At 39.9% G+C, this 16,161-nt stretch overlaps 2 protein-coding genes across 25 annotated transcripts in view; one reads left to right on the forward strand and one right to left on the reverse strand.

The window, feature by feature from the left end:
* The window catches only part of scrib (scribble planar cell polarity protein), a 65,727-nt gene extending 62,970 nt beyond the window's left edge, over positions 1–2,757 (forward strand). For 19 of the 23 annotated variants that reach the window (XM_067486182.1, XM_067486177.1, XM_067486181.1 and 16 more), the window contains one exon: positions 428–2,757. In XM_067486182.1, the coding sequence (XP_067342283.1) occupies positions 428–564 (137 nt within the window). In that variant the 3' untranslated portion in view covers positions 565–2,757. The remainder of the gene's footprint in view (positions 1–427) is intronic. The other 4 variants (XM_067486185.1, XM_067486187.1, XM_067486190.1 and 1 more) reach the window with 1 other exon arrangement.
* On the reverse strand, positions 2,743–15,025 carry kif9 (kinesin family member 9). 2 transcript variants are annotated; one of them, XM_067486204.1, is made up of 20 exons: positions 14,244–15,025; positions 10,053–10,224; positions 9,778–9,884; positions 9,466–9,696; positions 9,096–9,179; positions 8,886–8,978; positions 8,519–8,666; positions 8,362–8,426; positions 8,189–8,266; positions 7,973–8,041; positions 7,430–7,534; positions 7,281–7,336; positions 7,103–7,190; positions 6,887–7,011; positions 6,462–6,644; positions 6,161–6,387; positions 5,319–5,471; positions 5,129–5,208; positions 3,224–3,328; positions 2,743–3,097 (listed from the first exon to the last, which is right to left on the reverse strand). In XM_067486204.1, the coding sequence occupies exons 1-20, from the start codon at positions 14,337–14,339 to the stop codon at positions 2,999–3,001; spliced, it is 2,364 nt and encodes a 787-aa protein (XP_067342305.1). In that variant the 5' UTR covers positions 14,340–15,025; the 3' UTR covers positions 2,743–2,998. The 2 variants fall into 2 exon arrangements, with proteins under 2 accessions (XP_067342305.1, XP_067342304.1); XM_067486203.1 differs by having other exon boundaries at positions 2,743–3,100.
* Between the last annotated feature and the right edge of the window lie 1,136 nt (positions 15,026–16,161).

The following is a 16,161-nucleotide window of genomic DNA, read 5'->3' on the forward strand; positions in this document are numbered from 1 at the left end:
AGCATTCATATGGATTTTACTGAAGAAACTGATCGTGACCTTAAGTCCATGTAAACACACTGAGTCAATGCAAATTTTGAAGAATGGACAGCAAATTAGCCGTTCAAGTAACAAACTGAAGTACCTCTTGCTGAGTCTGAACAGAGTCCGATGGAGTGGCACATTTAAACACAGCCCGTAGCTTATTTCTGCTTTTGAGTCCTGCTTATTTCCAGCTGTTTCTGAATGTGGGGCTTCCCTTGCAGGTATATGGGATCCATCTACCTTTCTTAAATCTGTGCAGCAGAGACATTTTCTCTCCTGATGCCTTGTTTTTTTTCCTTCCTCTATACAGCTGGCATTGGGGTTTACTTGTCACGTAAAAAACATAAGTGAAGCAGTGTGCGAGTACAACATTGAATTTGTTGTTTGTTTTTGTTTTTTCCAGGGTCCAATGCAAGCCCTGAGGTTGAGGTTCCCACCCCACTACCTGCCACCTCAGCCCTGGAGGAGATGGCCCTCTACAGCAACAAGCGCAAACTGAGACAGGGCCGCCGCAGCCTGGAAACGGCCGTGCCCACGTAACACCTCGTACTGAGAGAACACACCCAAACAAACATTTACATACACTGTGGAAGAGTGATAACTCTCGGGTGCATCCACAGGACGTGCAGTCACTATACACTACACATAGCAGAGAAAGATTTACTCTCCCATATATAACCACTGCAGAGACTACAAAGCTGATAGTTGCCACACACTCACTCATATTCTGCGTGCCCATCTTGGCTTTACGGTCTGGATGAGTTTGCACGTTGTGGCAGTCCCCTCAAGGACAAGAAAGATTTAGTGTTCTTAGCTAGGATTGCTACTTACAGATAATTCTTTTTTATGTTTAGTTCTACACTCTGTTTGCCTAGTAGAAGCTTGTCTATTTTAAAAGGGAGGTGACCAAAGGTTTTAGTTTTTTTTATTTTTCTCACCTCCAATGGTTTTGTTAAAAAAAAAAAAAAAAAAAAAAAACACATACTGGAAGAGAAAAGAAATGGGTCATGATTAACTTCTTGAATATTTTCAGTGAATAGATTGTCAAATGTCAGACAGGAGTGTATATATTAATTAAAGAGCAAGAACATCCTGCTACCTTCACAGTCACACATTATGGAAGGTTTTTAAAAATTTCATTGCACTGCCACAGCTTTTAAAATCTTAATTTATAGTTTTTTAATTATTTTATTAAAAGCCTTCATTTTTAATGATCCATTCATTTTTTTGGGTCAAATGGATGTCTGAGAAATGTCATACATCTATTCGACCAACCTGAACCTGGTGCTAGAGCCGGTTCAAAGCTATTTTAACTTGCAAACCTATTAAGAAATACTTTGCTCTTTCACAGGTTAGAGGGCAACTTAGAGCCTCGTCATTACATGACTGTACACATCCAAGCTTCCACATCAATTCCAATGCTAAGCACAACAACAAGCACATTATTATTATGATGTCTCTTTAAAAATGTTGCTCCTGACTTTGGGAAGCTACGTTTGCATACAAATACCACTGGTCAAATGTTTGTGCAGCCTGTTGTGATCATGTCCAAATACAAGCTGTAATATTAGCCTGTCTTAGCTGTAGCCGTTAGCTAGCTAATTAGCATCAACTTTGCTGATATTGATCACATTGCAGTTAGAAAAATCTATATTTAATGTGGTCACTCTTTACAGCAAAGCATTGGTGCCCCTCTATAGCCAGTTGTTAATTTTTTACAGTTAAAACATAAAAACTGGCTCAGTGGAAAGATTAATAATCATGAATTAAAACTGAAGATCTGAAGTCAAAGCTCTGAACCTATACAGTGCATATCACTTTATACCATTTATTCTATTTTATTCCATTCCCCATGTAAAGCGTGATCACACTGGAGACTGCAGCTTTGAATAGGCAGTTTTAGAGATACTCAAAAGACTGAGAACATTTAGCATAACTTATGAAATCAACGGTACATAACCTGTTTTACCCTTTAGTAGACTGTTTTTTGTTTTTGTACAATGTGAATTGCTCACTTGTCTCCTTGCTTAATCTGGATATATTCCAGAGTGATGTGAAGGTAGCAGGTGTTTTATTTTTCTGTCTAATGGGTAATTTAAATCTGATGCCACTGAAAATCTTTTGTGTGTATAATGTACAAATACTGAAAAGAAAGCAAACTTTGGGTGTAAAACTGAGCCAGTCTTGACAAAGACCAAGCTGAGTGTGTGGACAGGTTTGGTCTCAGAAATGCTCTCTGCATGTATATTGGTTTGTTAATGGGAGAGCGGCGAGAGGCTCAAATGATTGGAAATCCCTCAAGACATTACTCTTGTTCAGACATTGAGCTCACTGCTTGACATGCTGTCAGTTTCAGCATCTGACGGATATTTTTGCAGAATCACGACATAGTAGCATTTGTTAATTTAATGTAGGGTCTTCTAATTATAGCTTTCCATGTTGCTCTCACTGACTGAAATTCAGTTTGTTTTGCAATGGCTAATATCTTTAACTTACAGTAGGCAAGTCTTTTTTTTTCCAGATGGGTTTCACTACATTATTGATGCAGTGTTTCAAGTTTTTGTGTTCTTTTGTCTTGAGTTCTCTTTGGGGGCTTTTACTTGCAAATAGGTCAGAGGGAGAGGGTCAGAAGTTAGAGCTCATACAAGACTGTAACTAGTGAATTTGTACAACCAAAGAAGTCTATTTTGTGGTTCAGGAATAATAAATTTTACTTTTCATTTAAGAAGCTGATTCAGTGAGTAGTGTTTTTTTGTGATGTCCCAACGTTCTACTACCTACACTCAACACATTAAATACAGATGTAGGGATCATTTGGTGGACAGTCAAAAGGCAAATTGTACATTGCATTTAGCAATTCAAAATTCAAAGAACTTTATTAATCCCATAGGGAAATTGTATTGCCTTGTTACAGGCATTGTTGTGCATCAACAGTGGATGCTATAGTTCATTAACTTCTGCTTTACCGTTAAACTCACTTAACAGGTGGAACCGGAGAGAGTCTTCCCTGACCGGACCCTGCAGGTGGGTTTGTCTGCACAGGGGTCACACAGGACGGCACCCTGGTGTTTCTCTGCTAGGGTAAAACAACAAGGTTATATTTTAACCTGTTATATTTAGTAATCATATCAGTTCATTTCCCCCCCCCCGCCCCCAAAATAAATAAAAAAAACACTGTTTTAAAAAAAGGGGCACCTACCCTTTTCAGTGTCCTGCAGCGAGCACTGTAGAAGGACTCTGCACTAGAGCGGTCACTAAGAGGGTTATTCTCCAGCTGCTCCAAACACTGTTGGTTGTTCTCTTCCTAAGAATTTGGGGAAATGTTTTTTATGTGAGATGCTATTTATTGCACTGCAGCTTAATACGCTATCTATGGATATGGGACATGCTGTATGTTATTAAAAGCTTTGCTGTTTTCTGTTGTCCGCAATGGTGACGAACTTCCTTCACAAGTTGTGAAAGGAGTAAACTCGCATTTTTGCAGTTTGAGGTTTTGAACACTGAAAAGTCCTAAAGCTTTATATTCACATTAGCAGCAAATGCTAACTATGGGTAAGTAGAGAAATATGTGGTGTCTGTTCTTTCCTCAGCTTCGTAGAAACAAATGTTATTGTATATTATGCGAGACCTGTTTTGCAGTTGTTTTGATTCATGATATCCTTATTTTATTATTATAACGTCTTCCATATGAGTTTGGTGCCTACCTGCCTCAACATACTTTCACCCTAAAACACCGTTCAAACTTAAATGTTCATCTTAGAAAAGGACGTCATTGCTGGTATAAAGCTTTTTAAATATCTTTTAAACTTCAAAGGCTTGTACACTTTTTCAAATTGATGACATCATCAATGACGCCACACAATTGCATCATCGAGGACGCCAGCAATGACATCACAATTTCTTTCAAAGTTTTTACGGCTGATTGGCTTTGAAGTTTGCCTAACCCATATACAAAAAGGAAGTGAAATTTCGTTACTGCCTTTCTGATCCACTAACTGCTGCAGCTCAGGAGATAAGTGAAATTATCTATTAAGTAACACCTTTTTAAGGCTAAAGTTAATGTAGCTCAGTGAAATAATAATTTTTTTCTTTAGAGTGAAATTGTAAATAAAAGCTTTGGGGCAAATGTCTGTTGAAATTAATCAAGGTTTGTTTCTGCAGCCTCCACAGTCCCATTACTTACAACTGATGGGTAGATTTGTTTTTTGTGCAAGACAGAAAATCCTAAAGTCACACGACAGTGGCACGTGCACATGCATCGGCTCAGTGGCATCCACTTCAACATAATGAAAGACCCATCTCACTCCTTGTTTGAGCTGCTACCATCAGGCAGGAGATACAGGACCCCAAAGACGGGGACAAATAGATTTTAAAAAAAAAAAAAAAAAAAAAAAGAGTTTTATCCCAGAGCTATTGCTGTCTTGAATGCTTCACAGTTGGGGTATTTAATAGAGGGAGCTGTGTAATAATTGCAGGATGTTGGTGTGTGGGTGGGTGTATGATGTATTTTTTAGTTTTATTTTTAGTCTGACAGTATTTTTACTTTGCACCAAGGATTGCATTCAATGCATTCAATTTCGTTGTACTTGTCCAATGACAATAAAAGGTTCTATTCTATTCTAAGTTCTTTTGAGGAGAGTGGCTAATATTTCATACATTTCTTAGTTACAAGAAGTGTTTGCAAATTATAAAAATATGCCAATAAGTGGGTTACTACCAAGTATTAACCTACGGTGCCCAAAAGGCTCTGTCTGCTTAGAGGCAGCGTGGTACCTTATAGCCTCACACTAGAAAGACGTAGGTTTGCATCTTAGCCGTCTGGGGCCTTTCTGTATGGAGTTTCCATGTTCTTCCTGTAGGTATAATTTCAGTACTCCAGGCTTCCTCCCACATTCCAACCACATGCATGTTAGGTTGACTGCTGACCCTAAATTGCCTATGAATGTGGGTGTGAATGGTTGTCTGTCTGTATGTCTCTCTCTGTGTTGGCCCTGAGATAGACTGGGAACCTGTCTATCGTGTTTACAGATGATGGATAATGTTTGCTTTAGGGCGTTTGGACTTTAGTACACAACTGTAACAGTTAAGTGTAAAACACACTCACTTGTGCAAGGGTCTTATCCTTGGTCATTTCCAGCTCCTCCTCAGGTAAAAGAAAAGTATTTTTATACCAGGTTTCAAATTCTGGGAATCAAACAGAAGAATATTTGTATAACCTTGAGTGAAGGCTTTGAGATTTATGCTATATTATTAAGTCCATCTCAATTCATAAAAAACTACAACTGGACACTAACCAGAGAGCAGGCGTACCCTGCACTGATCCACAAGGTGTTGACAGTAGTTGACTTCTGCCTTGATGCTGTATAGCGCCTCACGTCTCTGCCGGTATAGGGCCTTCAGATCTCTAAGCTGCAATAATAACTCTCCTTCAATATCCAAAAACTGACCTTTAAAGAAAAACACAAATCAAACCTGTATTAAACTATTCAATCTTACAGTCCCTTTGGACATCCACTATACAAACTCATGCTGTGCAGACACAAAACCCAAACTGGTAAATTCTAGTTTCTGAAGAGACTAGAACCCCTCTAATTCCTTTTTGAACATTTATTCATTATTGCTAATCTATGTTTTGAATTGTTTTTGTAATGTTTCTACTTTTAAAAACATTTTGTGCAGGACCTTAAAAGTTCATTCTTGACATTGACAAAATTGTAATAATAAAAAGCTTTTCCAGAGATTTAAACAGCTTGTTGTTTATCGGCGCAAACTGGTGAGGAACACCTTTTCTTGACTCCTTGAGCTTTTCTGATGTCCCACAGTATATTTAAAATGCAAGTTAGTACATGGCCCTTCGGTGGCCACTGAGGGAATGATTTACATTAGTAAAATAGGGCTTGGCTCTAAATTTACATTTAGTTTTACAGACAACTATTTTGGGGTATAGTGAAGAAAAGATCTCAGACGTAAAAATAAAAAGGACAAATTGGATTTTGCTTGGATAATTCATGCCTTTTGAAAGAGCACAGCATCTATAAACTTTAGATCACTGGAATAGGAGTTTAACATTTTTAGAAGATTTTACTCTTCGCCACATCTGTGAAATTCTGCCACAAACATTTTGCGTGTAAAATACCTTGGGTTTCCTGTACTGCTGTATGCTGCTGTATGGTAGCCACTGTGCAGTCGATCTCTCTCTTGACAGTGTTGACTTCCTCAGCGAGCTGTCGAAGAAGACCGTGCCGTTCCAATAACACGGCCTTGTTCTCCTTAAGGATGCAGTTTATTTTGCTGCCTTTGCCCAATTTAAAATCCTCAAATGCATCTGCCTTGGATGGAGGAAACCTGGCCACATAAAGCAAACTAGAAGGTTTATAAAACACCACTGTACAACAGTACCAGTGATATTTAAGACTAGAGTTATTTCATACACATACTCGACGTAAAAGGGTTCATTGCCAGGTTGCTGGGGCTCCTGGGTGTCTGAACACTCAGTATCTGGTTCTGGTTGTGTCACCTGCTGCCTCTCAGGAGTCTGGACAGAATTCAGCTTTGATTTTGAGGCACTCTCCATTTGCTTCCTTGAGAAAGGAATTCCTTCTCCCTGTCTCTTGTTCTGGCTGGATAATCACAATGTGTCATCAGGAAAGAAAAATAAATAACATAAAATGTGCAAAAAGCTGATACACTTATGTACCATTTAAGTAAAGCAGATGCCATTTTTAAGCCCAGAACCAAGGATAAATCAAACTTACATTTTTCACAGTTTCATTTTAATGAGTTTTTAATTTCACAATACTGTATCTGTTGAAACTTAGAATGAAAAATCAACATATGATCATTATTAAGTGGTTTCGCTCACCTTGGTTTGTCCCTGGACTTTATCGGTTTTTCTTTGGTTAAATTTGGATGCTGTTTCTGTGACTGAGCAGATGCCCCAAACATGCTAGCCTCTGCATCCTCATTAGTGCCTCTTGCATCCCACTCCTACCACATTTAGAACATAACATCTAATAACTTCATTAGGAAAGATTGATACTTATACAGTGAGATGTAACTTTGTGCCCTTAATCGTGACCTTGATAGTAGATGTCTTAGCACTTTGGTCTTTCTCAACCAAATTGTACGTCTGGCACAACTGAGCCTTCACCTTCTGCTTCTGTTCCCTGCTCACACACAAACATAAAGACACTCAGTCATTTACTATTAACCCGCCCTCCATGACTTACTTCTTTGAAGTTGCAGATGATACTCACTGCACAGCAAGCTTGAACTGGGCAAACACTGCATGCACCTGCCCAATACTTGTGATCTGTATTTAGATGGTAGAGAGAAATGTAAAGCCTTTGAAGAAATTTGGTATGACAGAATGTATTAATAGTTGTGTTCTTTCTTATGTTCTCACACTGATTTCCTTCAGGCTTCCGTCTAGATACCTCTCAACCTGGTTGTTGATCTCAGCCAACTGAGCTTCAGACAATGGCTCGTACGTGGTAGTCGGCCTCTTCATCTGGTCAATTATAAGCATTTAAATTCTAAAAACCGCCAGCAAAAATATGTTTCTAATATGTAACGAGGCACTTTGACTGGCTTATATCCCACCATAATCTCCATGGCAAAATAACTCACAAGAAATCTCTGCAGCATCATTTACAATAAGTATCTGACACCAGCATATTTAGGTCACGTACCACAGCAGAACATAAAAACAGGAAGCACTGTTTTAAAATTAACTCCTATTATGTGAATTTCATATTTTAAAAGGTTTCAACAAAAAATGTGTGAAGGAAGCCTTAGAATTTTTACACAACACAGATGGTTCACAGAAAATGAGCAACACAATGATTGCATTTAAATGTAGATTTTGAACAATAAACCAGGACCAGTGCAATAACCTAAAATATTATAATAGTTATATAATCTCCTTTTCCCTGATGGCTCTACTCACCAGTGTATTGCAGATTGACAGCTCCTCTTTAAGCATCTGTACCTCCTTCTGAAGTTTCTTGATCTGAAGCTAAGCACAAGAAAACATTAAATCAGTACAGTCTGAAGACTAACGCAGACAACATAGCACCATGAATACAGTAAACAAAAATAGGACACATTTGAACAAATATAAGTACAGCCTGCCACAGTAGTTTTTTGTAATATATGAACTCACTGCTGGATCTGTGTGTTCATTAACTGCAGGGTCAATCCGAACACACTTCATTCTGCTTGCAAAACGCAGAGTAGAAAGCTGCAAGTATATAATCATTCAGAGCTGAAATTACTTTATTGGCACTAAACATTTTTTTCTTAACTGTCATTTATTCATTTTTTTCCAAGTCTTACCGTTTCTTCTATCTGTGCAGCCTCACCGTAAATATTGGCCACAAACACAGTGTTGCAATTACCTCCTAGTTAAACAGATTGTTATTATGAATTTTTATTTTTTTGTATTTTTAAACTCTGAGTTACCAGCGTTAATAAAAATGAATAGTCATCTCACCCAGTGAGTCTTTGAGGGCATGTGTGAGTTTAGTCTGTCTGAAGGGAACATGTTCTCTACGACTATCTGCTAAAGCTAGGATAGCCTGCTCCAGGAATGACAAGGACTTGTTGATGTACGTGGCTTCCTTTACTATTTGACCCTCTGACTGGAAGGATACGAAAGTAAAATGAGATGGTGAAAAAAGAAAATATTACATGACAAATCATAAAACATGTTTTTCACTTTGTCTAACACATCAAAGAGGCAAAATTTTATAAGTGAAACTGAAATGGTGAATTCAGCATTCCACTGGGAGGTTACCTTATTCAAATGATCTAGCATGATTTGTGAGTAATAAAGTGACGTCAGCCATTCTGAAACTCACCCCAGTCTTCCCCAGCCTCTCAGACCCAGCCAAATCTACTAGATTCAGCTTGGATGTGACATACTTGGCATCAGACAAAGTCCGTGAGCGAGACTGATCAAGAAAGACAAAGTCCTACTTGAATATTGGCTAATTACAGAGTCTGTAAAAGGAGCAAGTAGAAGCACTAAAACTACAATAAATAAAATATGAATGCGATTGGAGTCGTACCTCTATATGCACAGTGAAGATACAATGGGATCTGGAAGAGTTTCTGTTCATGGCATGAGATCCAATAATGCGATTCATCTCACCCTGAGTAGACAAAACAGTTGTGTTATTTCACAATAGAAATCTTCCAAGAGAATCATTCAACAAGGCACAGAAATGCGATTTTATAAACAGTTTTTAAATTACAACTTTATGTCCTTTGTGTTAAAGCAAAACTTCTAGATCATCATTCGTATCTCCAACGAGATACTAAATGGAATTTGGTGGAATATGCACATAAGCACAAAAACCTCGGTGGCAAGAACTGAGATACAGTATTACAATCAAATAATGTAGTTTTGATTTCAAAGAAGATTTTAACAGTGGACACCTCAAATAGTAAGTTTAGTGCATCCTCCTCTCTGTGAACTGGGTGCAGAGACAGACCCCGGATGAACACTCCTTTGCCTGGTTCTTCCATCACCACCATACCTCGGGAAAACTGCTGAGATGAGCCCTGCACTGGCGACAACAGGTCCACCAGGCTCTCATTGTAGATCTCAAGGTAAGACAGATGCACTGAAAAGGAATGTTCAGTCCTCTTCACCACCTCCTGAAAAACCTAAATACATTGTTATAGAAAATAAGTCAGATATATTTAAACAGGTGTTTCACAGGTAAACATTTTCACAAGATGATTTACCTCCTGAAGGGCTCGGGGAATAATTCCTCTCTGCTTGTATGATCCTGTGGATCCTGTAATAGTGTACGTTTTTCCTGCACCGGTCTGCCCAAAGCACATAACCGTACCTGACAGATACACAAAAGAAAACAGTAAAACCTGAGTATTCATTTATTAATTCGAATTTAAATTTGGTAAATCTATAAAACTAGTCTTTATTGGCAACACACTCAGGAAAATGAAGGCCCTCTCACTGGCTGTTATGGTGTCACATCAGCCTACATAAACACATTTACCGTTATAGCCATCAAGTGCTCCTTGAACAACCTGTTGACACACTCTGGAATACACCTCCTCCTGGGACACATTCTGAAGGACCCCTTCCACCTGGAATGACAAGGGGCTCAGCTGGCCATTTTTGGAGTTGTGGAGTCTTCTGGAGTCTTTTCTATAATAGATGTTTACTGTCTGAAGGTCAGGACACAAAAACAGGAGTCATTTTCAAGGGAAGGAACTTTGAAATTAAGCTACAGGATCTACTGTGGCATGTCGGCCATAAAAACTTTGAGCTATACTTTAACAATATAATGTCGGTGAGATTCATTAACCCTCTCACTCTGATTTGTAATATATACGAAATTATTTAAAAAGATAAAACAATGCAACCGCAAGGGGGCACAAGCCAGTGTCTTCTTGTGCCAGTCCCAAGTCTGGATAATTGCAGAGGGTTGTGGCAGGAAGGGCATCCGACGTGAAACACATGCCAAATCAAACATGCGAATCGTGACAAAGACTTCCATACCGGATCGGTCGGGGCCCGGGTTAACAACGACCGCCACCGGTGCTGTTGACCTACAGGGTACCGGTGGAAATTGGACAACTGTTGGTCGAAGACGAAGAAGAAGAGGAGGAAGGTGTGTTCGTAGGAAGAGAGAGAAGAGGAAAGCTAAGAATGTAGGACTGACAGTAGGGACTTTGAATGTTGGTACTATGACAGGGAAGGCTAGGGAGTTGATCGACATGATGCAGAGAAGGAAGGTGGACATACTGTGTGTCCAGGAGACCAGGTGGAAAGGTAGCAAGGCTAAAAGCTTAGGAGTAGGGTTCAAGTTGTTTTACCATGGGTCAGATAGGAAGAGAAATGGAGTAGGAGTTATATTGAAAGAGGATTTTGTGAGGAATGTTCTAGAGGTGAAAAGAGTGTCAGACAGGTTGATGAGTCTGAAGCTGGATGTTGAAGGGGTGATGTTCAATGTTGTGAGTGGTTATGCCCCACAGGTAGGATGTGAGTTAGAAGAGAAGGAGAAATTCTGGAGTGAGTTAGATGAAGTGATGCAGATCATCCCCAGAGGTGAGAGAGTTGTCATTGGTGCAGATTTCAATGGGCATGTAGGTGAAGGGAACAGAGGTGATGAGACTGTTATGGGCAGGTTTGGTGTTCAGGACAGGAACGCAGAAGGTCAGATGGTGGTTGACTTTGCAAAGAGGATGGAAATGGCTGTAGTAAACACTTTCTTTCAGAAGAGGCAGGAACATAGAGTGAGGTACAAGAGCGGAGGGAGAAGCACTCAGGTACACTACATCTTGTGTAGACGTAATCTGAAAGAGATCAGTGACTGTAAAGCATTGGTAGGGGAGAGTGTAGCCAGACAACACAGGATGGTGGTGTGTAAAATGATGCTGGTGGTGAGGAAGATGAAGAGGACTAAGGCAGAGCAGAGGACGAAGTGGTGGATGTTGAAAAAGGAAGAATGTCGTTTAGTTTTCAGGGAGGAGCTGAGACAGAATCTGGGTGGTTTGGAGGTGCTTCCAGATGACTGGACTACTACAGCTAATTTGATCAGGGAGACAGGTAGGAGGGTACTCGGTGTGTCATCTGGAAAGAGGAAAGCGGACAAGGAGACTTGGTGGTGGAACGAGGAAGTTCAGGAGTGTATACAGAGAAAGAGGTTAGCTAAGAAGAAGTGGGACACTGAGAGGACTGAAGAGAGTAGACAGGAGTACAGGGAGATACAGCGTAAGGTGAAGATAGAGGTGGCAAAGGCCAAACAAAGAGCATATGAGGACTTGTATGTTAGGTTGGACACTAAAGAGGGAGAGGTGGATTTGTACAGGTTGGCCAGACAAAGAGATAGAGATGGAAAGGATGTGCAGCAGGTTAGGGTGATTAAAGATAAGGATGGAAATGTATTGACAGGTGCCAGGAGTGTGATGGGAAGATGGAAGGAGTACTTTGAAGAGTTGATGAACGAGGAAAATGAAAGGGAACGAAGAGTAGAAGAGGTGACTGGTGTGGAGCAGGAAGTAGCAAAGATTAGTAAGAGTGAAGTGAGGAGGACATTGAAGAGGATGAAGAGCGGAAAGGCAGTTGGTCCTGATGACATACCTGTGGAGGTATGGAAGTGTCTAGGAGAGGTGGCAATAGAGTTTTTGACTAGTTTGTTTAACAAGATCTTGGAGAGTGAGAGGATGCCAGAGGACTGGAGGAAAAGTGTACTGGTACCAATTTTTAAGAACAAGGGAGATGTGCAGAGCTGTGGCAACTACAGAGGAATAAAGCTGATGAGTCACACAATGAAGTTGTGGGAAAGAGTAGTGGAAGCTCGGCTAAGGGCAGAGGTGAGTATTTGTGAGCAGCAATATGGTTTCATGCCTAGAAAGAGTACAACAGATGCAGTATTTGCTTTGAGGACGCTGATGGAGAAGTACAGAGAGGGTCATAGGGAGTTGCATTGTGTCTTCGTAGATTTAGAAAAAGCGTATGACAGGGTGCCGAGAGAGGAGCTGTGGTATTGTATGAGGACGTCTGGAGTGGCAGAAAGTATGTTAGAGTGGTGCAGGACATGTATGAGAGCTGTAAGACAGTGGTGAGGTTTGCTGTAGGTGTGACAGAGGAGTTCAAGGTGGAGGTGGGTCTGCATCAAGGATCGGCTTTGAGCCCCTTCTTGTTTGCTCTGGTGATGGACAGACTGACAGATGAGGTTAGACAAGAATCTCCCTGGACTATGATGTTTGCAGATGACATTGTTATTTGTAGTGAGAGCAGGGAGCAGGTGGAGGAAAATCTAGAGAGGTGGAGGTCTGCTCTGGAAAACAAAGGAATGAAGCTTAGCCGCAGCAAGACAGAATACATGTGTGTCAATGAGAGGGACCCAGGTGAAATGGTGAGGTTACAGGGAGCAGAGGTGAAGAAGGTGCAGGACTTTAAGTACTTAGGGTCAACGGTTCAGAGCAACGGTGAGTGTGGAAAAGAGGTGAAGAGGCGAGTGCAGGCAGGTTGGAACGGGTGGAGAAAAGTGTCAGGTGTGTTGTGTGATAAAAGAGTATCAGCGAGAATGAAAGGAAAGGTGTTCAAGACGGTGGTGAGACCAGCAATGTTGTTCGGCTTAGAGACAGTGGCACTGAAGAAAAGACAGGAGGCAGAGCTGGAGGTAGCAGAGCTTAAGATGTTGAGGTTCTCTTTGGGAGTGACGAGGATGGACAGGATCAGGAATGAGTACATCAGAGGGACAGCTCATGTTAGATGTTTTGGAGATAAAGTCAGAGAGGCCAGATTGAGGTGGTTTGGACATGTTCAGAGGAGAAACTGTGAATATATCGGTAGAAGGATGCTGAGGTTGGAGCTGCCAGGCAGGATGTCTAGAGGAAGACCAAAGAGGAGATTTATGGATGCAGTGAGGGAGGACATGAAGTTAGTTGGTGTGAGTGAAGAGGATGCTGAGGATAGAGTTAGATGGAGGCACATGATTCGCTGTGGCGACCCCTGAAAGGGAGCAGCCGAAAGGAAAAGAAGAAAGAAGATTTAAAAAGATAAAACATATGTCAAAAGATGCAACGTACAGTGAGGGTATGAAGTCTTACTAAATTAGTCTACATTTTATCTATATTTTTGTGTCTCTGATAATTATCTTCAATCTCCTAATAACGTTCCATTAAAGAAAAGTATGACACGTCCATTTTCCACCGTTGATTCAATCAGCGACAACATTTGTGACAAAGCTCGTCTTTCCATCTGATAGTTCAGTAGTTAAATATATTTAATGTATGAACAGAGCACACTGTCACATATAAAGGTAATTAACTAAACAATTAACTTCAAATGTGCTGCTTCTTAGGTACGACTTCAAAAAAAAAAAACAAGTGACGCTAGTTTCTTTGCAAGTTTGCTAAACTTAGAAAAAAGCCGCCCCCTCGTTTTTTTCTTTTTTTTTTACATTTCTTCTAGTGTAGTGTAATTTGTGTGGTTCGGACGAAGCAAATGTAATACTGAACTTAAATAAGAGATTGTGTAGATTAAATAATTTCTCGCTTTCTTAAAAAAAACACTGGGCCATGTTAGAAATACTTAATGTTCATTTTTCTGACTCCACAAAAGAAATAACAAATGCTAATAACTCTACCCCCAGTTACCCTATTGTAGCTAGCCTCGCTAGCTTTTTATTCAAGTCAAACTTTAATGACCGTGGTTTTAAAAGCGGACATTTTACCTTTCCATCAGGTAGACATTCGATCAGACTGTGAGCGAAGTTTGGGGTGGGTCTGAACCGGACGAACACTGCGACCTGCCCGCTGTGCGCTTTCATTTCACCTGTCTGCAACACGACGGTAACAAAGCAGAAGAGGCGAGAAAACAAAAGTCATATCCTAACATACGTCAACACATCTGAACGACTTGAATGAGTCTTTCACAGGCAACAATGGGTCACATTACAGCGACTTTCAGTTTACAGTCTGGTTTCCATGCAGCTCCATGGCAACGGCCGCGACCGCGCGCCTACAGCAGAGCGCGCGCCCGTATTTTAATGTCTCTTTATTACAAATGTGAATATAAGTAACTGAGTATATTTACTCAAATGCCCTACTTTAGCACATGTACTTAGCTTTAGCCTCGAATTACCGACCCTTCAGAGACACATCCTGGAGCGGGTCCGGCCCATAGTTAAGCCTAACGTGGACCCCCTGCAGTTCGCCTACCAGCCCCAGCTAGGAGTTCAGGATTACATCATCTAGCATCACCCTGAGGGTCAGGTTTTTTGTTTTCCAACACCATCAGGCCAGATCTTCTGGGCGAAAAATGAACAGCGCTGCAGCTACATCCTCCCACTGTGGCCTGGATTGTTGACTATCGACAAACTGGTGATAAACACTGTGACCCCACAAGGGAAAGTCATCTGTTCCTGTGCCGCTCTGTAGTGCACTTTGGTAGTTAGGTCTTGCACTGAAAATGTTCCTATGCTTCACCAGCATGTCCTGAAAAGGATGGGAACCATTCTCCATTATTCCTCGCAGCCTACAGCATCTTTAACAGAAAGTCATTCTTTCCTGTGGCCATCAATCTTTAAGACTCCTCTGTACTATAGCAGATACTATACTTCATAACCATACAGGTTATTTATCTGTAAATTTGTAAATTTTTTATTTTATATATAAGTTTCATCTCATTTTATGTTTATTTGTCAATTTTCTTATGCACAATTTCCTACATTGTTTGGAATGTAAATAAAGATAATGCAATTATTTAGAAATCATTTAAAACCTATTTTTGGAAAAAAGTCAAATGTTGAACCTGAGAAGTTTTATTTCTGTTTCTTTGAATAAGTAGAGAATAGAAAAAGCCAAGTTTTTAAATCACATACAACATCTTTGGAGAGAGCTTGATAGTCCCTCCCAGGAAGAGTGAAATAAAATGTCAAAATCTGTATGAGCAAAGTTTGTGGAAGAAACCTAAACATTTAACTACTGTTAAAGGCCACTCTATGAAAAATTGAACAAACTATGAATACATTTGTAAAACAAAGATTTTTTTAAACTTGCAAAACTTCTAACCCTTGGCTATTTTTTTCCTTGAAAAAGAACACGAGTTTTCTTGACCAGAGCTAAACATATAAGTCATGATTTAAGGTAATGGTCTGGCAAATGTAACTTTTGACAAAAGTATTATTTAATGTTCCAAGTCCAATAGTTTGACTTAGCCATGATCCCATCTATCATTTCTATCTCCACCTCTCTAGATTTTAAAATATCAATAGATCTACATTTCAAAACAAATGTCAACGTCCTTTAGAAGGGCATTACCAAAATCAACAAAAAAAGTAAAGAAAAAAAAAACAAGTAGGACTTTGACATTAACCGACAAGTGAAGGAAAAAACAACAACTACTCCCCCTGCTAACATGAACACTATAAAGCTGCATGTGCAAAAAGGAGCTCAATTCGTTTTCAAGATGAGAAGGTTCCTCCTCTTCTGTGTGATTGTTGGTCCTCTGGCAAAAACATCTACATCAGCAAATATTCCTCTGTCATGTCAGGACATGGTACTGTAAATACTATTTATAATTAATAATGATTAATAATTTTAAAGATTTACTTGATTAAAAAACTTTCTGTAGTTTCAGTTTCATTGCTG

This window comes from Channa argus, chromosome 19, assembly GCF_033026475.1.
Source record: "Channa argus isolate prfri chromosome 19, Channa argus male v1.0, whole genome shotgun sequence".
Taxonomy (NCBI): domain Eukaryota; kingdom Metazoa; phylum Chordata; class Actinopteri; order Anabantiformes; family Channidae; genus Channa; species Channa argus.